At 47.5% G+C, this 21,665-nt stretch overlaps 1 protein-coding gene across 2 annotated transcripts; it reads left to right on the top strand.

Moving 5' to 3' along the window:
- Nucleotides 1–653: 653 nt before the first annotated feature.
- Nucleotides 654–15,219, top strand: SALL2 (spalt like transcription factor 2). Of its 2 annotated transcripts, none has more exons than XM_037503020.2 (2): nucleotides 654–932; nucleotides 10,626–15,219. In XM_037503020.2, exons 1-2 carry the CDS (start codon nucleotides 860–862, stop codon nucleotides 13,586–13,588), a joined length of 3,036 nt encoding a protein of 1,011 aa, XP_037358917.1. In that variant the 5' UTR covers nucleotides 654–859; the 3' UTR covers nucleotides 13,589–15,219. The 2 variants fall into 2 exon arrangements, with proteins under 2 accessions (XP_037358917.1, XP_037358918.1); XM_037503021.2 differs by lacking the exon at nucleotides 654–932 and adding an exon at nucleotides 10,033–10,228 and having other exon boundaries at nucleotides 10,626–14,018.
- Nucleotides 15,220–21,665: the final 6,446 nt, after the last annotated feature.

Here is a 21,665-nt window from a genome sequence, read left to right as displayed (position 1 = left end):
CTCCTGTCTGTGACATCATAGCTGTGCAAACTTGGATAGATAGATTACTTAACCTCACTGAGACTCTGAGTTCATTTATGAAGGGATCATCTATAAATCAGAATAGTAAAACTTGCCGTGCTGATCTCAGACACATGTCACACGCATTAAAATATTCTATAAATTAGAGTTATACATCAGTAATTACTGATGTATAATGACTGCCCATCTTTGCTCAAATCTTTATAGTCAACCTTTCATATCCTCATTTTCCATTGGGACTAACTGACTTCTTGGCTTCAAAATCAGAATATAACAGAAAGTGCTTAATTCCGTTTATACCCCAGAACAAGTCACTTTACCAATCAAGATGTCCCAGAATGATGAAAGACCCAAAAGTACCGCGAAATCTTGGCAGAAGAGTTAAAAAACAAAAACTAGGGCAGAGCATTTTCTAAACAGACAGCACCGGGAGAGGCCCGGAGCCCTAGGCAGGGAGGAGAGGGTTAAATCCTCCCCTCTGCAGTACAAAAGAAAAGAGTGTGCGGAAAGATTAGGATTTTTGCTTTTACAATGGGAGCTTCAGAAGCGTAGGGAAGAAGCTGGAGAAAAAAAAGGGGGCGTCTCCCCTTTAAAGACTTGCAGAGATTGAGAGAGAAAGAGAGAGAGTCAGGGACGGAATCGGAGAGAGCGCGCGGGCTCGGGCGCACGAGTTTGTCTGTCTGTCTGTCCCTGGGAAGAGAGCGCGTCTCTGCTGCACAGTGATTTGCACAGGGGGAGAGACGTCAGTTGGCTTCAGACCCAAGGGGGCCACCAGATCTGGTCACCCCGGTTAAGACTAAGTGAGCGTTGCCCCTCCCTACCCCACTTCTACCCGGGAATGTCTCGGCGAAAGCAGCGGAAACCCCAACAGTTAATCTCGGACTGCGAAGGTCCCAGCGCGTCTGAGAACGGTGGGTGCCTGGGGAGGGGTGGGGAGCCCTGAGTCCCAGCCTGTGAGGGTCAGGCCAGGGCAAGGGGAGGGCAGCCGGGCCAGGGGTGAAACCGGGGGGAGGACCTGGTCATCGGGGGTTTGAAGGAGTTGAGATGCAGGGAGTAAGATGACCTGTGCGGGGGAGAAGTCCCACTTGGCTTTTCTCTGGAATGATTCTGTTTGTGTTTTGCTCGCTGTTTTTCTCTTGATGAAATGGAGTTTTCAAACTGGCTCTGTCTCCCCACCCAAGAGTTTTCTCCCCAGGTCCCCCTTCGCTCCCTGGTCTTTGTGCCGTTGCTAAGTAACGTCCTCAGACCTGAAGACCGTCTCTTAGGGGTGGGATTCCTCCCCACACACGCTTTTTTTTTTTTTTTTTTTTTTTTTTTTTTCTTTTTCCCCTTTCTGGAGAGTTGGGTTGCAAGAGAATGAATTGGATAAACGTGAAGGCTTCCCTGAGGGAAAAGAGAAAAAAGTTGCTCATTGTTGAGCTGAGCTGAGAGCAGAGAAGAGCTCCCAGAGGGAGAGGGCTAATGTCGGTCAGGGGCTGTCTGCTTTGGGGTGTGGATCTGTGTCACCTGGGGTAGAGGCATTTCAGTTCGTGCTTCGGCAAGCCAAGCTAAAAACAAAAAAGTTTGAGTTAACGTGCCTGCTCGTAGATGCATGTCACTTTATGAGGATATTATTGTCTGTTTTTTAAGTAACAGACTTCTTTATGAGGAGGAAAAAATTTCATGTATTGTTATAACCTTCCAGTAAATAAGAGACAGACAATGGAGGAACCAAGGTATTGAGAAGTCACATTGCCCAAAGTCTCAGAAACAGAGGAACAGTAAGGACAAAAACCTAGGTTTCCTGATGCTTAAAGTTTTCCAAATTGCTTGATCTGGCCTAGAAACTGGGATTCTGTATCTTTTTGCAAATATCTGGGTTGTTCTTAGGATTGAGCAAGTTTGGGACATGTTAGTTGTTGTGGCTGCACATGTGCCTACTGTGCAAATCTGAAAGTCCTGGCTCAGGGATAAACTACTGGATTTATTCAGCAGACCATTGATTTACCCAAGCACAGCTGTTCAGGAGCCAGACTTTCAGAATTTAAATCCTGGCTCCACAATTTGATCAGCTGGTGGTTTACTTTGCCTCTCTATGCCTCGGTTTCCTCCTCTATGAGATAGGGATAGATATACCAGTTTCCTCATTAGGTTACTGTGAATCTAAATGATTCAATACATGTAAAGCATTTGGGAAAAATTTTGGGGAAAAAAACAAATGTAACTATGTACTGGATACATGTGGTTATGTCCCTAGCATAAATGAGTATTTAATATGTGGGGGGAGTTATTATCACTATTTGTGATATTGGCTGCATGTACATTTGTAGCACTTCCTGCAAGTATTGAAGTATGACCAAAGCTCAGGAACCTCTTGGCAAACTTCAGCACTTCTTTGAGTTGTGTGACCTGAAGAGCTCTAGGATAGTGTATTTGTAGTGACTAATTCTAAATCATTAAGTTTACCCTTTCACCTGTTGTAAAAAAAAAAAAAAATGACTTCAGATCAAATCAGTGCGCCACAGAATAACCTTAACAGACATATTGTGTTTTGGGTAAAACACATCCTCCTTAAGCCACTGCTCTGCGGGGATCCCACTATGCCATATTAAGAGGTTCATGATGGTGGCATCCTTCCCTTCTGGGACACATTAACCCCCCTCTTAATGCTGCTACAGGCCGGATGTTTCCTCCTGCTACTCTACAGGAGACTTCCCCCAGAGCCTCAGAGTTGCCTCACAGTCCTGATCCCCTGCTGGTTCAATTGTGGAACTATGCTGAATCCTCCCCACCCAACGGGCGTCCTCTCCGCTCCTCGCCTCTCCCCAGATCTTCGAATTTGGCTCCGCCATTTCCCATACCCAGCTGAGGAAAATCTTATGTGAAGGAATATATCACAATTGCCCTGAGTGGATTCTCAAGCCTTTTGAGCAATAGCTCCCACTTGGGGCTATGAACACTTGAGGCCACAGGGTTGCTACTGCAAAGCCATCCCCATAGAAACAGTGTAGGCTTCAACCCAATGGCAGCAACAGATTGCAGTTGAAATTTTGTCTCTGAGCCAGAAAAGTCAGAATCATAACTATAAGAAGGAAGAAAGCAGTAAGTAACCTCTTAAGATGTGCCTGAAGAAATCCTAAGGGTTTTTTGATTAGAATTTTCCTGAGAGTAAAAGATTCTGGATTACTTGCATGAGGTAGAGGGTCATTGGGTCACATTTGGGAGATGAAATTATCATCTATATCTCCTATGAGCTCTCTCTGTGTACACACACACATACACACACACACACACACCACAAGACATGTACTTGATCAAATCTTAAAACTCCTTTCTGAATTATAAATTTCACATTCCCTCCTTTTCCATAATTAGGGTTTCTGTTCATTTATCTGACAATCAGGCACCTTACTTTTCCTTCTACTTCAGAGACAGTGTCTTGTTCTGCATGTTCCAAAATTGGGGGGGGGTGCAGCGCTTTCTTTTTTGAGACTTTTGGTGTATCTGTGAAATTATGGTTATCATTGGGAGCATCAACAGATACTTATTCAGTAGGCTAGGTTTTCAGAAGTCTTTGCCTTCTTTTAAGCCATGTTTACCATATGTGATAAGCAAATGCTGAGCCTTTGTTGCTTTTTTATTTTTTTTTTTATTTTTTTTAAAGATTTATTTATGTATAAAAGTGCTGGGGTGTAGGCCAGAGGTGCTGGGGGGTGAGAGGATTCACCAGAGACAGAGCAGGGAGCAGAACAAGTGGATTGAGTGAAATACACTGCTGAGGGGAGTAGCAGGCAAGACAGGAGAGGTCTGCTGCACCATGTGGGTCAGCTCCAGGCTAGGGATCAAACTTGTGCTGCAGTGGCTGAGGATTGCTTCATAGTGCTGAGACTGAACCCCCTGCACCACCAGGGAGACTCTGTTGCATATTTTAAAAGCCCCATCTCCACAGTGCCCTAAAACTGCACCAAGAAGCAGTCTGAAAAACCTGTTTTACAGCCCTGTTTTTTCTCAGCTTCCCTGACCAGAACACCAAAACCTAACAAATAGTCATTGCACATAAGTGATGAGAAGGAAATAGTCTATTTACTTAAAAACTCTGGAGAGAAAAAACTTTTGTCTCTCCCCTACAGAGTCTAGAAATCTGGATAGAGAACTTAAAGGATGTGAATAGGGAAAATGTAAACTAGTACATCTGGGAAATAAAGAAAACGATCAGAAACCCAGATATTTAGTGAGAAGGAGAAACCAGGACAACAGCCAAACAGGCCTAGAGGGAGAAATGGAAGTTGGCAGACATCAAGAGCACAAGGGGGGATAGAAGGCAAAAGTAGCCTTTTTTTAAAAAAGATTTATTTATTTATGTATACAAAAACTGGAGTACAGGCCAGAGGTGTGGAGGGTGAGAGGATTCACCAGAGACAGAGTGGGGAACAGAACAGGCAGATTGACTGAAATACACTACTGAGGGGAGCAGCGGGCTAGTCAGGAGAGGTCTGCTGTGCCATGTGGGTAGCTCCCTGGCCGGGGATCGAACTCATGCTGCAGTGGCTGTGAATAGCTTCATAGGTTGTGTCCCAACCCCTTGCACCACCAGGGTGACCCAAAAGTAGCCTTTTGAGCACTCTATATTTTTTGTATTAGAAGTTGAGAGCATCATCCCTCAGGCTCTTAAGCTCTGAATCATTCAACCCCAGGTGCTCTCGGGTCAAATAGAAAACATTTCTGAGTAACTAGAAAGTAACTTCGGCTTGGAGTTATAAATACAGGATAAGCATGCAAAAACCAGGGTTTTCAATCCACTTTGGACCTTGAAGCTATGTGACCTTGGGCAAGTCCTTTCTCCCAGGGCTCAGCTTTGGACCTTTAAATAATCACACTCATCGTTAAGATTTTCAGAGTATCTACTATTTGTCAGGTATTCTGCAGACCGTTGATGCATTTTTTTTTTAAAAGAGGCATGTATTGTTTGTTTGTTTGTTTGTTTGTTTGTTTGTACATGCACTGGGTACAGTCAGAAGCACGGGAGGGTGAGAGAATTCACCAGAGCCAGAGCGGGGAGCAGAGCAGGCAGAAGGACCGAAGTACACTGCTGAGGGGAGCAGCGGGCGGCAGGAGAGGTCTGCGTGCCATGTGGGACCCTCCTCTGGTGGCTAGGAAGCAGCCAGGGATCGAACCGGCACCACAGAAGCCGCGGGCAGCTTCGCAACCTGGAGTTCAACTGCTGCTCCACCGGGGAGGCCCCGTTGATTTTTTAAAAAGATTTTTATTGGGGCCTCCCCGGTGTGAAGCAGGTTGAACGCAGTGCTGTGAAGCTGTGCACAACCTCTTCAGCATGGGTTCGATTCCCGGATGGCCAGGGAGATTCCCACATGGTGTGGCAGACCTCTCCTGTCATGCCTGCTGCTCCCCTCAGCAGTGTCTCTCAGTCAGGCTGCCTGTTCTGCTCTCTACTCTGTCTCTGGTGAATCCTCTCACCCTCCCCTCCACCTCTGGCCTGTACTCCAGTTCTTGTATGCATAAATAAATAAATGCTCCATTTAAAAGACATTTTTGTTATTATGGTAAAGTATTCATAACAAAATTTACCATTTTAATCATTTTTAAGTGTACAGTTCAGTGGCATTAAGAATATTCACAATGTTGGGCAACCAACATCACTATCCATCTCTTTCATCTTGCAAAACTAAGAACTCTTTCATCTTGCAAAACTAAAACTATATACTAGTTAGACGATAACTTCTCCAACTCCTGGCAATCACCAGTCCACTTTTTGTCTCTGAATTTACCCATTACAAGAGCCTCATACAGTGAACTCGTACGTTATTCTGCCTAACTTATTTCACTGGGCATAACTTTTCAAGGCTTTTCCGCACCTTTTCCATGCTGAAACTTAACCTCTCCAAGTTTCAATTTCCTTGTCCATAAAAATAAACAACCATTGTGCTAAGCTGTAACTTGTCATACTTGAAAACATGTATCAGAATTTTAGTCTCTTGGTGACTATACCCCTATTTTAAGAGAAATCTGAGCCTTTGAGAAATTAAGAGACTTTGCCAAGGTCACATAAGTTAGAAAGTGCTAGCACTGGGCCTCCCTGGTGGCGCAAGGGGTTAAGCACTGCACTATGAAGCAATCCACAGCCTCTGCAGCACGAGTTCGATCCCCGGCCGGCCAGGGAAAAACCCATATGGTGCGGCAGACCTCTCCTGTCTTGCCGGCTGCTCCCCTCAGCAGTGTATTTCAGTCACTCTGGCTGTTCTGTTCCCCACTCTGTCTCTGGTGAATCCTCTCACCCCACACACCTCTGGTCTGTACGCTACCTCTTGTATGCATAAATAAATAAATCCTTAAAAAAAAAAAAAAAGAGAGTGCTAGAAATGGGACTTTAACTTAGTTCTAGCTGATTCAGAACTGACACTCCCAATCACTCCACTCATTTGAGAGAGGGTCAGCTCTCTCTAAAGGAATATAAAGTCCCATTTGGCTCCCAAGTGGTATGAATTTCATCTTAAATTTCTCAGTCCTTTGCTTTCAGAAAAATGTCCACAAAAAAAACAGTTTCTTGTTTGATCTATTTCTTTTCTAGAAACATATTTTTCTCACCTATCACTAAATGGATAAATCATGGTGCCTATTTGTCTACTGTGTTGCAAACACCAAGGCATATTAGTAGGTGTGGGTAGCAAAGGATTATGTGTGTGAATGAAGGAAAGAGAGTGAGGAGGAAAAGATGAGACCATCTCACAAGTAGTCTATATAGCAGCAGTCACAGAACCAATTCATAATGGCAGACACTCTCAACTGGTGTTGGTCCAATGTTAATAGATTGTAGTTGTCTTCATGAGCGGATGATGCTTGAACTCTGTAGAACAAAACCTTTCATCTTAGAATTAGAAATACAGCTCAAGAGTCACATACCCTGGGAAAGACAATGACTGCTTAAATTCACAGTCAGGTACAAATCATATCAAATCCTATTCAAGGAAGCAGAATGTAAGATAGCCAAGTGTGTGTGGGTAGAGTAGAGAGGGGGCCTGGCAGAAGACAGCGATTAGACATAAGAATGGCTTATTTGTCCATGTCCTCATTTTGGTCAGGTTGCACAAGGTAAAATTTATAAGTATTAGGGTGGAAGGTTTGATGAAAGGGGAGTCCTCTGATACATACCGTGGTTCTCATTCTTGGTAGTACCTTGGAATCACCTGAGGAGATTTATAAACCTCCTGAAGCTTGGTCCTGCTCTCTCAGATTCTGAAACTAATTGGTCTGGCCCTTTGAATTTTACAAGGCCCTCCTGGTAATTCCAATGGACAACAAAGTTTGAAAACCAATGTTTAACAATCCCACAGTGGGCGTCCCCTGGTGGCGCAGCGGTTGAGCGCTGGCCTGCGAGGCTGCCTGCAGCCTCTGCAGTGCCAGTTCGATCCCAGCCACGGGCGAGGGTCCCACATGGCGCGACAGACCTCTCCTGCCACCCACTGCTCCCCTCAGCAGTGTATTTCGTCAGTCTGCCTATTCTGTTCCCCGCTCTGGCTCTGGTGAATTCTCTCACCCTTCCGTGCTTCTGATTGTACGCAGTGCTTGTATAAATAAATAAATCTTAAAAAAAATAAATAAATAAACAGGCATGTCCAGGTCTTAGTCTATATCCATGCCAGACTTTACCTGTGACCCAGGTTAGCTTACCTCACCTTATCTGCTATCTAGGGACACCATTACCAGCTTAGTTTATTCTTGTGTTTATGACTTCATTCATGTCTGCCTAAGAATCCTGCCCCTTTTTTCAGGACAGGCAGTGAGTGCAAAGTGCTGAGAAATAGAGGGTTCCTCTTACAGGTAGCTGTTGATCCGTCACCTTTCACCAGGGACTAAATTTACCTTATAGAAGAGTGCAGATCAAATTACGCATCAGAAAGCAAGTTTCATTAAAGAGCAAGAAAGGGAACAGTGTTTCCCAGGAGAAGATGAAAAGAACAGGATTTTTTTCTTGTCGGAAGACTTGACAAAACAGCAACTTGATATCAAATGTTCAGTGCTAATTAACAAATGCTCAGTAGAAACCTCCATCTGATTCCCTTTCCCTTACTGAGGCCAGAGAGCAAATGGCAGCTGGGAGCCACACAGGCCCCTTTCTCTAGCATCAGGGAAGCCACACAATGTCGATGTGCTGGAGAAAACACTGGACAGGAGTCAAAATTCTGAATGCTTGCTTTACTGAATTACTGTGTGAACTTGGAAAAGTCACTTAACCTCTCCAAGTTTCAATTTCCTTATCAATAAAAATAAACAACCATTGTACTAATCTGTGACTTGCCATACTTGAAAACAGATCCTCCTCTTCCTCATGGTGTTATAGAGCAGCAATGGCAAGGGTCAGGTCATCTGTTTCAGAGCCATGATTCACAGTACTAAGATTGTCTAAAGTTTCAAAACTTTGACTTAATCCAATTCAATGTTTTTAATTTTAAGAAGATGGCAAACGTTGTGTTGAAAAAGGAAATGTCTGTTTCTAGTATTATTTCAGCTCCCCCCCCACCCCCGCAAGGCTCCCTAAAGCCCTGACATATGCTAGTGATAACAGCCAATATCTTACCTCAGAAATCAATATGATTAATAAGTAATGTGAAAAACAGATCTCATTCAGGATCCACCGCCCAATTTAGTCTCATGTGTACATATTGATATTATTTATTGAGGTTTTTCAAGATTTTGTCCCCATGATATTTCTCTAAGGAAGATCGTGCAACTACAATGTTGTTACTACTTTATAGAAAGGGAAATGATAGCATAACTTGGTATGACTGACCACCATGCCTCAGTTTACCCGGTAGGCCATAATAGAACTGGCATCAGTAAACAAGTCATTTCCTGTAAGATTCTTAGCAAGTGGGAAAACCATTTAAGACTCATTTCACGTTGAAAGGGAATGGGGCATGGGGCATCTTACTGCTATTTATACTGTCTCTGAGCAGAAGGTGGTCTCCGTGGTGCTAGCAAGTGTGAAGTCACTTCTTAGGCATTCAAACCAGGTTGGGGCTGAATAGGGCTTCAGACTAGGAGAGGTTGTTTGCCTGGAAGCTCCTGCTGCATTTTCCCCATTGTTCCAGAAAGAGCTCCCCTCCCCCCTAAGTTAGAGCTAGGTGGGCCTATATAGGGTCTCTGCAGGCTAACATCTCCTCACACCCAATTCTCCTTAATAGTGACAGTGTGCCTGTGTTGCCAGAGGACAATGGAGGAGGGGGAGGAAGAATAAAGGGGGTACTAAATAGGAGATGGCTCCTTAAATAAGCATGAACTCTATAAATTAGGTGTGGGCTGGGTGATCTGTGCAGTAACTTGCATTCAGCTATTATTCTGGGGGAGGAGGGGCGGGGTGTAAAGGGGTTTAGTGTTGAGTGTTCCGCAGAGAGGAGTCCTGAAATGACTTCCTTGGAAATTCTACCTTGAAGCTTCCCACCTGAGAAACTTCTTCGTGGAGGGGGAAAGGGACATGGGGGTGAGGAAGACAGGACAAAACTTGGGACATTTTGAGGTCCCTGTGAGTTGACGAGAGGTGGATGTCCTGGGCTCCCCTCCCCACTTGGCCCTCCGACCTCTGAGGAGATCAGACCACCCTCTCTGGAGAGCACGTTTTCCAGGCTCAGCGGATCCTTTATCCAAAGAAAAATAAGAGAAGCCTACCGCTTTGCTCTATTGAGCAGGGCTGTTTCCCACTGTGCCCCCTTGAGCTTGCTGGGCGGGGGCGGGCAGGCCTGGGCAAAGACATCTTGAAAGGGGGGAGCTAGCAGAGGGCAAGGAAAGGTGGACCCCCATCCTGTCCCACAGCACCTGTCACTAGGACTTCGGAAACCCCCTGGGCTGCCACCCCCACCCTTCGCCCCCCTCCCCGCTCCCTCCGCAGATCCTGCAGCTCCTCCCCACGAGCTCCCCTCTGCAGCCGCTCCTCCCCCGTCTCCCGCTGGCTTTCTCGCTCCAGCTCCTCCCCTCCTGCGCCTCCTCGCTCCCCTCCCCCTCCCGGGCTGCTCCCTGCCCCCGCCGCCCGCCGATCTCCATCTCCGCAGTCTGGGCCGCTGGGTGCAGAGGCTGCCGCAGCCCCGGCGGCCAGTGCCGCCTCCCCCAGTCGCGATACCCATTGTCTTCCCCTCCGCCCGGCCCTCCACCTCCCCTGCAACCATGGCGCATGAAGCCGGGAGGAGTTCTCTTCTCGGGGAGCCCACGGAGCTTGGAGGTGCGGTAGGGCCCGGCTGGGGCCGGAATGAGCGGGAGGGGACGCGGGAGGGGGAGGGCGGGGGAGGACTTCGGGTGGATAGGATGAAAATGAACGATTCTCTGCATAGGCCCCTGTCCTCGCGCCCATGCAGTATGCTGGCTCGGTGACCGAGGTTGGGGGGTTGCGGGGGGGGGGGCTTTGGGAAAGGCGGTCGCTCACGCGTGCTCTCACCAACACCCCCACCCCGCCCTGCATGCTAGGGTGTTGGGACTGAGCTCTAAAGCCCCTTGCATGGCTTGATGGTGAGCTCATCACCCCCACCCCCAACTAGCAGTTACTGGGCTCGTTAATTAGAGCCTCTGTGTATCCATCCCACCCGCACCACCCACGCTCTCGCTTCTTGTTTTCTCCCCAGGTGATGCTAGTGAGGAGGACCACCCCCAAGTCTGTGCCAAGTGCTGCGCACAATTCTCTGACCCAGCTGAATTCCTTGCCCACCAGAATGCATGTTCAACTGAACCCCCTGTAATGGTGATCATTGGGGGCCAGGAGAATCCCAACAACTCTTCCGCCTCTTCTGAACCCCGGCCTGAGGGCCACAATAGCCCCCAGGTCATGGATGCAGAGCACAGCAATGTCCAGGATTCTGGGTCCTCCTCTGTGCCTACAGATCCCACCTGGGCCCCTGAGCGGAGAGGAGAGGAGTCTGCGGGGCATTTTCTGGTCGCTGCCACAGGTACAGCAACTGGGGGAGGCGGAGGCCTGATCTTGGCCAGCCCCAAACTGGGAGCAACCCCATTACCTCCAGAATCCACCCCTGCACCTCCGCCTCCTCCGCCACCTCCTCCACCCCCAGGGGTGGGCAGCGGCCACTTGAACATCCCTCTGATCTTGGAAGAGCTCCGGGTGCTGCAGCAGCGGCAGATCCATCAGATGCAGATGACGGAGCAAATCTGCCGGCAGGTACTGCTGCTTGGCTCCTTAGGCCAGACGGTGGGCGCCCCTGCCAGTCCCTCAGAGTTGCCTGGGACAGGGACAGCCTCTTCCACCAAGCCCCTGCTACCCCTCTTCAGTCCCATCAAGCCAGTCCAAACCAGCAAGACCCTGGCACCTTCCTCCTCCTCTTCCTCCTCCTCCTCCTCCTCGGGGGCAGAAACACCCAAGCAGGCTTTCTTCCACCTTTACCATCCACTGGGATCGCAGCATCCTTTCTCTGCTGGAGCGGTTGGGCGAAGCCACAAACCCACCCCTGCCCCCTCCCCGGCCCTGCCAGGCAGCACAGATCAGCTAATTGCCTCGCCTCATCTGGCCTTCCCAGGCACCACGGGATTACTGGCAGCACAGTGTCTTGGGGCGGCCCGAGGCCTTGAGGCTGCTGCCTCCCCAGGGCTCCTGAAGCCAAAGAATGGAAGTGGTGAGCTGGGCTATGGGGAAGTGATGGGTCCCTTGGAGAAGCCTGGTGGACGGCACAAGTGCCGCTTTTGCGCCAAAGTATTTGGCAGTGACAGTGCTCTTCAGATCCACCTGCGTTCCCACACAGGTGAGAGACCCTATAAGTGTAATGTCTGTGGCAACCGCTTTACCACCCGTGGCAACCTCAAAGTACACTTCCATCGGCATCGTGAGAAGTACCCGCATGTGCAGATGAACCCTCACCCGGTGCCAGAGCACCTAGACTACGTCATCACCAGCAGCGGCCTGCCCTATGGTATGTCCGTGCCACCTGAGAAGGCCGAGGAGGAGGCGGCCATGCCAGGTGGCGGTGTAGAACGCAAGCCTCTGGTGGCCTCCACCACAGCACTCAGTGCCACAGAGAGCCTGACGCTGCTCTCCACCAGTGCAGGCACAGCCTCGGCTCCTGCACTCCCTCCTTTCAATAAGTTTGTGCTCATGAAAGCGGTGGAGCCAAAGAGTAAAGCTGATGAAAATACCCCTCCAGGGAGTGAGGGTTCTGCCATCACAGGGGTGGCAGAAAGTGGAAGTGCTACCCGCATGCAGCTAAGCAAGCTGGTGACTTCACTACCCAGCTGGGCACTGCTCACCAACCACTTTAAGTCCACAGGTAGCTTCCCCTTCCCCTATGTGTTAGAGCCATTGGGGGCATCACCCTCTGAGACATCGAAACTGCAGCAACTGGTAGAAAAGATTGACCGACAGGGAGCTGTGACAGTGGCCTCTACTGCCTCGGGAGCTCCCACCACCTCGGCCCCTGCAGCCTCATCCTCAGCCTCATCTGGACCCAATCAGTGTGTCATCTGCCTCCGGGTGCTGAGCTGTCCTCGGGCACTACGCCTGCATTATGGTCAACATGGAGGTGAACGGCCCTTTAAGTGCAAGGTGTGTGGCAGAGCCTTCTCCACTCGGGGCAATCTGCGCGCACATTTTGTGGGTCACAAGACCAGTCCAGCTGCCCGGGCCCAGAACTCCTGCCCTATCTGCCAGAAGAAGTTCACCAATGCTGTTACTCTGCAGCAGCACGTTCGGATGCACCTGGGGGGCCAGATCCCCAACGGTGGTACCACACTACCTGAAAGCGGAGGAGCTGCCCAGGAAAATGGCGCTGAGCAATCTGCTGTTTCTGGAGGAGGGAGCTTCCCGCCGCAGCCATCCCAGCAGCCCTCCCCAGAAGAAGAGTTGTCTGAAGAGGAGGAGGAGGAGGAGGAAGAAGAGGAAGATGTGACTGATGAAGATTCCCTGGCAGGGAGAGGCTCAGAGAGTGGAGGTGAGAAGGCAATATCCGTGCGAGGTGATTCAGAAGAGGCATCTGGGGCAGAGGAGGAAGTGGGCACTGTGGCAGCAGCAGCCACAGCTGGGAAGGAGATTGACAGTAATGAGAAGGCAATTCAACAGCCTTCTCTGCCACCACCACCGCCACCACCACCTGACAGCCTGGATCAAGCACAGTCAATGGAGCAGGGAGGCAGTGATGTCGTGGGAGGCGTGGAAGAGGGGGGCAAACTGGAGAGAAGCGCAAGCCCAATGTCAGCACTTGCCATAGAAGGGGAAAGCAGCAGCACCGCCTTGGTGGAGGAGCTGAGCGTTCAGGAAGCAATAAGAAAGGAGCCAGGAGAGAGCAGTAGCAGAAAGGCCTGTGATGTATGTGGCCAGACCTTTCCCACCCAGGTGGCTCTGGAGGAGCATCAGAAGACCCACCCCAAGGAGGGGCCGCTCTTCACTTGCGTTTTCTGCAGGCAGGGCTTTCTTGAGCGGGCTGTCCTCAAGAAGCACATGCTGCTGGCTCACCACCAGGTACAGCCCTTTGCCCCGCACGGCCCCCAGAATATTGCTGCTCTTTCCTTGGTCCCAGGCTGTTCACCCTCCATCACTTCCCCAGGGCTTTCGCCTTTCCCCCGAAAAGATGACCCCACAATCCCATGAGCCTGATTTTCTGTACCTGCTGCTCTTTGACCCAGGGAGCAGAAACCAACAGTTCTCCATAAGGACCTCCAAGATTTTGAACCTTCATTTCTCCTTTTCTCTGAGTTAATAACATGTGTCCCTAGTGACTTTTCTCTAGTCCCTAAGCTTGGAAATCAGTGTGTTCATAGGGGGATGGCCCCCTGAGGAATTTTACTTCCTTCTTCATTCACTGAACCTGAGAAATATAGATTCCCTACAGCTTCCACATTCCTGAGGGGACACCTCTAGATTCCCTGGGATGACCCTTCTCCCCTCTTCTTTCTTCCTCTTGCTTTCCCTTTGGCAGGTGCACCTGAGCACCCACATTGGAATTGCAGCCCAGGCCAGAGGGGCCAGTAGCTGGCCCTGAAGGGCCCACGGCCACTCCTTTCTGGTGACCATGTCTTGTCCCAGACATTCCTGTCCAGTCGTTGGGGTGGATCCCCTGTCTTTTGGGGACCAATATTTTGTGTAATTGTTCTGCCTACCAAGCCTTGGAGCTCCAGCTCTACTTCTACTACCACTTCAGGCCTAGCATCGTCAGTGCTGTTTGGTCTAGAAACTGTGGTTGGGAAGGTGCCTCCAGCATCCAAGGAGAAGAGATACCCCCCCCCTTCCTATTTTGGCCTCATGCATCCAGGGCAGTACCTGAGAGCCCCGTCATAGAAGAGAAGTAGCAAATTGTATGTTCCTTCTCCACCCCCGCCCCCCAAAGGTGCCAGTAATGAAGATACAGCAATATCTGTTTTTATCTATTGGCTCAGCCTCATGGGGTAGGGAGAAACGAAGGGCATAAGACACTCTTCCCAGTAAATTCTTTGATAGTCACATTAAGGCCAAGATGTTGACTGGTCCATAGGCTAAGACATCTCCAGCTTCTCATGTTCCTTTATCATGGCCTCTCACAATTAAGAAACAAGATTTCTTGCCAAGAGGTCTTCTATGGGTCATTTTGAAAATGTGAAGTTATATCATTAACAGGCATTTTTGGTGAGGGTAGTTGAAGGAGTAAAGACGGAGAGTTGGGGAATGTTGCTAAAGCATAGGGCATGCTGGGAACCTATGTGATTAGGAAGGGGATATGATGTAAGGGAGGGGACCTTGAATTTTTGATTGAATGGACCATGGATGTTCTTTTGGACTAATAGTGACTTAGTGTGCAGCAGTGCACCGTGGCTCACGGGGGATTTCCTAGCACTAGTGTGCTTCTAGTTTTAGATAATTCCCTCCTTTATTCCCTGGCTCCTTGTATTTTCCTCAGCTTCCAGTCTCAAGGCCCGTTTCCTTCCCATTTTGCCTGTCCATAGACCGGGGCTTCTGTCTTTGCCACTGTCTGGTTCTTAGAGTCCCAGACTTTGGGAGATGAGCTCCAGGTGATGTTCTCCCTGCCTCTCCGTCTTGTAATGAGATGTAGTACTTACTCTTAACATAGGATCATTTGAAACAGGAGTTCTGCGGAGGAGAGAGTGACAGTTCTGCTACTGACTGACTTGAATGATGGTTTCTCCTCCAAAGGTTAGGCTCCAGAGCTTCTTAACATAGTAAAATGTGAAGAGCAAACAAGGGAGATATTAGTGTCTTTCCCTCTTCATTAAAGGTGTTTTAACCAAATATTTGTGTGTTTCTCCTTATTTCATAACTAAATAGCCAGCTGGTGTGTGATATGGGCATTCCCTAACATTGAGATTCCCTTCTCACTTACATCCCCTGCCAAAGCTGAACATATGGTGTTGAAATATTTAATTTATTCAGCCTTGTCCTAAAACAACCTCCAGTGAGTGTAATTTCCCTGGAGAAATGGAGTTTGTACTCTCAAGTGGCAGGGGATTTGCTCACTTTGTGTAGTCACTGTCTAGGTTTTCTCTTTGCCTAGAACCTTCTGCTGCCAGGTTTTGGGTTTTTTTTTTTAAAGATTTATTTTTATTTATGCATACAAGAGCTGGGGTACAGGCCAGAGGCGCAGGGGGTGAGAGGATTCACCAGAGACAGAGTGGGGAACAGAACAGGCAGATTGACCAAAGTGCACTGCTGAGGGGAGCAGCAGGAAAGTCAGGAGAGGTCTGCTGCGCCATGTGGGTTGCTTCCTGGCCAGCCGGGAATCGAACTCATGCTGCAGTAGCTACAGATAGCTTCATAGGTTGCGTCTTAATCCTTGGGCCACCAGGGAGGCCCCCCACTGCTATGTTTTTGTGTTTTGTTCAGAGGATGGAAGTGTCATTTTCAATCTAGCTGCCATCAGTTGATCTGCACACCAAGATGAATTAATCTTTTTTTTTTTTTTTCTTTTATAGAGGCATGTTTTATTTATTTATTTATTTATTTGTTCGTTTGTTTTGTTTGTACATGCACTGGGTACAGTCAGAAGCGCGGGAGGGTGAGAGAATTCACCAGAGCCAGAGCGGGGAGCAGAGCAGGCAGAAGGACCGAAGTACACTGCTGAGGGGAGCAGCGGGTGGCAGGAGAGGTCTGCACGCCATGTGGGACCCTCCTCTGGTGGCTGGGGAGCAGCCGGGAATCGAACCGGCGCCGCAGAGGCAGCGGGCAGCCTCGCAACCCAGCGCTCAACCGCTGCGCCACCGGGGAGGCCCAAGATGAATTAATCTTTATGATCCTTGACATCTGATGTAAACAGAAGCCTAATTTTGACCTTAATAATTTCTGCCAACGAGAATATAAAGATTGTTAGCAGAGGGGAAGTACATTAAGGGGGGAGCATGAAATGAAATATAATCTCTCTACAACATGATAAGGCTCAGATTTGATTCCAAGACTTTGCTTTCCTAAAAGACCATTCGCCATAATTTTTTTTTTTTTTTTTGCATTTGATAGATAATATCACTGAATCTTAGTGCTAAGGAGGTGGAGCTGGTAAAATGATTTCACAGAGTCACTAAACCAAGTGGCATTAGAGTTGGTTTAAAAAACCAAGTAGGCAGTCTATTGGGATTCTACTTCCATTGATCAGGAATGGTGCCTGCTTCCTGCTACATCATTAAAGACTGGAGGGCAGAGGCAAAGAGGTGAGTAAACCTTGGCTCAATTCAAGGTAAAGAACCGATGTTTGACTCTATGCAGGTTCCCTTTAAAAGATGAATAGGAACGTAAGGGAATCTTGTGATGTCAAGTGGGGAATAAACAGCCCTTGTCTCTTTAATTCCTGGCAAAGCTTTATAAATCTATTTTGCCTTAGCCTGTGGTAGGAAGAGGGTCACAATCCTATTCCCTTTACTTCCCCCAACCCCTTTGGACATAGATAATGCCATTTAACTAATTAAACTAGACTTGCCCTCTCTTTAGATGCCACTTCCCATTAAAGTAATGACTGTGAGGCTTCTGATGGGTATTTCCTTGGGTAGAGTCATCCTGGGCTTCACTTCCCACCCCACACCTCTCATTTTCTCTGTCTCCTTTTTATTTTTTTTCTCCTGTTTTTTCTTTTTTTTTAAAAAAAAAATATTTATGCAGGGCCTCCCCGGTGGCGCAGCAGTTGAGCGCTGGGTTGCGAAGCTACCCGCAGCCTCTGCAGCGCCGGTTCAATCCCCGGCTGCTCCCTGGCCACCGGAGGAGGGTCCCGCATGGCTCCCCTCAGCAGTGTCCTTCGGTCCTTCTGCCTGCTCTGCTCCCCGCTCTGGCTCTGGTGAATTCTCTCACCCTCCCGCGCTTCTGACTGTACCCAGTGCTTGTATGTACAAACAAACAAATAAACAAATAAATAAATAAATCTTTTAAAAAAAAAATTTATGCATACAGGAGCTGGGGTATAGGCCAGAGATGTGGGAGGTGAGAGGATTTACCAGAGACGGGGGAACAGAACAAGCAGACTGACTGAAACACACTGCTGAGGGGAACAGTGGGCAAGTCAGGAGAGGTCTGCTGTGCCATGTGGCTAGCTCCCTGGCTGGCCAGGATTGAACTCATGCTGCAGAGGCTATGGATTGCTTCATAGTGTGGTGCTTAACTCCTTGCGCCACCAGGGAGGCCCTGTTTTTTTCTTCTTTCATTGACCTTTTTAATCTAACAGTTCTTTCTCTTTTCTAGCTTCACATTTAGTTTATTCTTTCTCAGAGCCTCTGTTTCTTCATTCTTGCAGCACCCTTATGCTCACCCTCAGCCCCACCATATCTTATTCACTTTTCATAGGCTCATCTTTTTGGAAGAGGAATTAATACTAACTTACTGGGTGTGTAAATAAATGCAACTTGAAAAACAACACAAAATAAATAGTGGATCCAGTTCAAACTGGGTACGTAAAAGTGCTGCTATTATAAGAAGTGAGAGATTTACTTATGAATATTTGAGGATTTCTTTGGTTCAGACATGTAAGTGTTGGATAGGTACAAAAATAAATGAGATACATGTCTGTCTCTAGGGAAGCTCAATTTAGGAAGAGGGAAAGTGTAAGCATTTTTATTGGTAGTAGTAAAGACTATGATAGGTACACAGTCTCTGGGGGCTACCAAAGAAATCTTTTGGGAAAAAAAATATGCTTACAAGAGCTGGGGTGTAGGCCAGAGGTGTGGGGGGCGGGGGTGAGAGGATTCACCAGAGACAGACTGGGGAGCAGAACAGGCAGATCTATTGAAACACACTACTGAGGGGAGCAGCGGGCAAGATGGGAGGTCTGCTGAGCTATGTGGCTTAGCTCCCTGGCCAGGGATCAAACTCGGCCCCATCGAAATAATTCTCAGTGCAAAGTTAGAAGGGGGAAAGAGTGTACATAACCACTCCCAAATATAATAATAACCACTCTCAAATATACTAATTCAATCCATAGAACAACCTAAAGACCAATGCAGTTACCATTTAAGAACATATTATAGGACCTCCCTGGTGGTTAAGACGCAACCTATGAAACAATTGCTGCCATTGCAGCGTGAGTTCGATCCCCGGCCAGGTAGCTAACCCACATGGCGCAGCAGACCTCTCCTGACTCACCCACTGCTCCCCTCAGCAGTGTGTTTCAGTCGATCTGCCTGTTTTTCTCCCCACTCTGTCTCCAGTGAATCCTCTCACCCCCCACACCTCTGGCCTGTACCCCTGTTTTTTTGTGCATAAATAGATGGATCTTTAAAAAAAAAAAGAAAGAAAGAAAGAACCTATTATACAAGATCCACCAGGTCTCTTTTGACAAACACAGAGATCATGCTGCTTCAGAAATGCCTCTTCAAAAAAGAACTGGCTAGGGCCTCCCCGGTGGCGCAGTGGTTGAGCTCTGGGTTGCGAAGCTGCCCGCAGCCTCTGCGGCACCGGTTCGATCCCCAGCTGCTCCCCGGCCACCAGAGGAGGGTCCCACATGGCGCGCAGACCCCTCCTGCCGCCCGCTGCTCCCCTCAGCAGTGTACTTCGGTCCTTCTGCCTGCTCTGCTCCCCGCTCTGGCTCTGGTGAATTCTCTCACCCTCCCGCGCTTCTGACTGTACCCAGTGCATGTATAAAAAAACAAATAAATAAATAAAACATGCCTCTACTAAAAAAGAAAAAAAAGAAAAAAAAAAAAAGAACTGGCTATCCAGCCATAGGAAACCTGGTTAAAAACCTCCAAATGGAACATGGGACTCTAATGAGCATTTTTTACTCTGAAACTTCCTCTTGGGCTGACAAACACTTTGTCCGGTCTACATTAAGTTCTGTCAGCTCTACCTGTCCAATTCTGCTTTTTCTTCCTTTTCCTTTCACAAGCATTACTTCCCAAAGAAACTTTTAGGCTCTCTGCTTCTTGGAGATTTCAACCCATTCCAAAGCCTCCTCCTCACCCTCCAAAGGCCTCAATTCTGTTAGCACATTTTCATTTATAAATTCCTGCTCCTGGGACTCTGGTTACTGTACCTGGAACTTAGTAAAGCAGGTAAAGTCTATTTCCTGATCCCCAAAACTGGCTTCATTAGACCTAACTCTGACTTCCCCTTACATTCCCTTTGTCTTTTCTAATGTTTAGTTTAACAATATTAGATTAACCACAGTGCACATTTTACTTTTGCGGGGGAGGTCATATAATGAAAAACTGATAAAGGACAAAATTAAAAATAAAACAAAAATATTTGGCCAGAGAACCAAATCAAGTCAGTACTATAGATGTTTCGGCAATCCCTTGTGTAACAAACCACCACAAAATTTACTGTTATGAAGACTCTATAAGGACTTTCTCTTAAAGTAAATCATTCAAAATGGCCATCATGAACTCCTAAAATTTGCCAAATTTACTACTTTGTAAGTTTACCCAAAGTGAATGTGCAAAAACTTTTGAGAGCTGCCCTTGATTTGGCTGACTTTCAGGAATACCTGGGCTATTTTGACTTCCTCTGGTAAGAGGAAGGTAATCCAAGTCTTCAGTATCCCAAACCTTACAAGGACTAAACCTCTTTCACTAGGAAATTCTTCCTTTTCTAGACAAAATGCTTATACTGTTGAACTGAAGAATTTTATGCCTTTAAGGTGAATGAATCCCCTTCATCTTCTGCAATGCTATATCCAGTACTCTCCCAAGACTATTTAATTTGCAGCCATATAATTTCTATATTTCACTCATATGTGTTAAGAACCTTTAAAGAACTGTGATCTTATAACGTGATGGATTCAAACTTTGAACAATTAACAGTTCTACAATATAGCAACAGTGGGATTATTTCACTCCTTTAGTAATATATGTACCTAAACATAGAGCCACACAGAATACCCAAATGAAAGTACGAATGTAAAAAAATCCCTTGTCAACTTTCTTGAGGGCTGGTTTTTAAAAGATATAACATGTTTAGGTAGAGAAATCCCTTGAATAGTCTTTCATGGTTTCATTGATCTCCTGTCAGCCAACTTTCCCCAGAGTATTTCAACTGAGAAAGAGATCATTTTAGGGCCTCCCCGGTGGCGCAGCGGTTGAGCGCTGGGTTGCAAAGCTGCCCGCAGCCTCTGCGGCGCCGGTTCGATCCCCGGCTGCTCCCCGGCCACTGGAGGAGGGTCCCGCATGGCGTGCAGAACTCTCCTGCCGCCCGCTGCTCCCCTCAGCAGTGTGCTTCGGTCCTTCTGCCTCCTCTGCTCCTCGCTCTGGCTCTGGTGAATTCTCTCACCCTCCGCGCTTCTGACTGTACCCAGTGCATGTATAAACAAAAAAACAAACAAATAAATAAAATAAATAAAGCATGCCTCTAAAAAAAAAAAAAAAGAAAGAGATCATTTTACTTCTAATTGTGATTCTGAGATTTATTTATTTATTTATTTATTTTCATATATATATATATTTTTTTTTTATAGAGGCATGTTTTATTTATTTATTTTGTTTGTTTGTTTGTTTTGTTTATACATGCACTGGGTACAGTCAGAAGCACGGGAGGGTGAGAGAATTCACCAGAGCCAGAGCGGGGAGCAGAGCAGGCAGAAGGACCGAAGTACACTGCTGAGGGGAGCAGCGGGCGGCAGGGGAGGTCTGCGCGCCATGTGGGATCCTCCGCCGGTGGCCGGGGAGCAGCCGGGGATCGAACCGGCGCCGCAGAGGCCGCGGGCAGCTTCGCAACCCAGCGCTCAACCGCTGCGCCACCGGGGAGGCCCCTGATTCTGAGATTTAAATGTACAGAGATGTTCATATGTGTCCATATTCATTTTTGCATCCTCTACTTCAATTTACACAGAGAATTTCACATCTTGCAAAATAGTGTAAATCAGCAACTAAGTAATTAAATTTGAAATATAAGATGAAAATGAATATATTGTTTAAAGATTTATTTTTATTTATGCATACAAGAACTGGGGTACAGGGCAGAGGTGTGAGGGGTGAGAGGCTTCACCAGAGACAGAGTGGGGAGAAGAACAGGCAGATTGACTGAAATACACTCCTGAAGGGAGCAGTGGGCAAGTCAGGAAAGATCTGCTGCGCCATGTGGGTAACTCTCTGGCTGGCCGGGGATCAAATTCATGCTGCAGTGGCTGCAGATAGCTTCATAGGTTGTGTCTTAACCCCTTGCACCACCAGGGAGGCCAAAAATGAATATTTTGATGACTACTAAATCTCCACAGCACCTAGCATATGGTACTCATTCAATAAATACTTGCTGAATAAATGGATAAAAT

Source organism: Talpa occidentalis, unplaced genomic scaffold (assembly GCF_014898055.3).
Source record: "Talpa occidentalis isolate TD23 unplaced genomic scaffold, MPIMG_talOcc4v2.1 talOcc4.11, whole genome shotgun sequence".
Classification (NCBI taxonomy): domain Eukaryota; kingdom Metazoa; phylum Chordata; class Mammalia; order Eulipotyphla; family Talpidae; genus Talpa; species Talpa occidentalis.
Note: the sequence above shows the minus strand (reverse complement) of the source record. Positions and strands in the feature narration are given on the sequence as shown.

Coding starts and splice junctions, on each gene's coding strand:
- SALL2 (XM_037503020.2), top strand. CDS start 860: ATGTCTCGGCGAAAGCAGCGGAAACCCCAACAGTTAATCTCGGACTGC. Junction 933..10,625: donor TCCCAGCGCGTCTGAGAACG/GTGGGTGCCTGG, acceptor TTTTCTCCCCAG/GTGATGCTAGTGAGGAGGAC.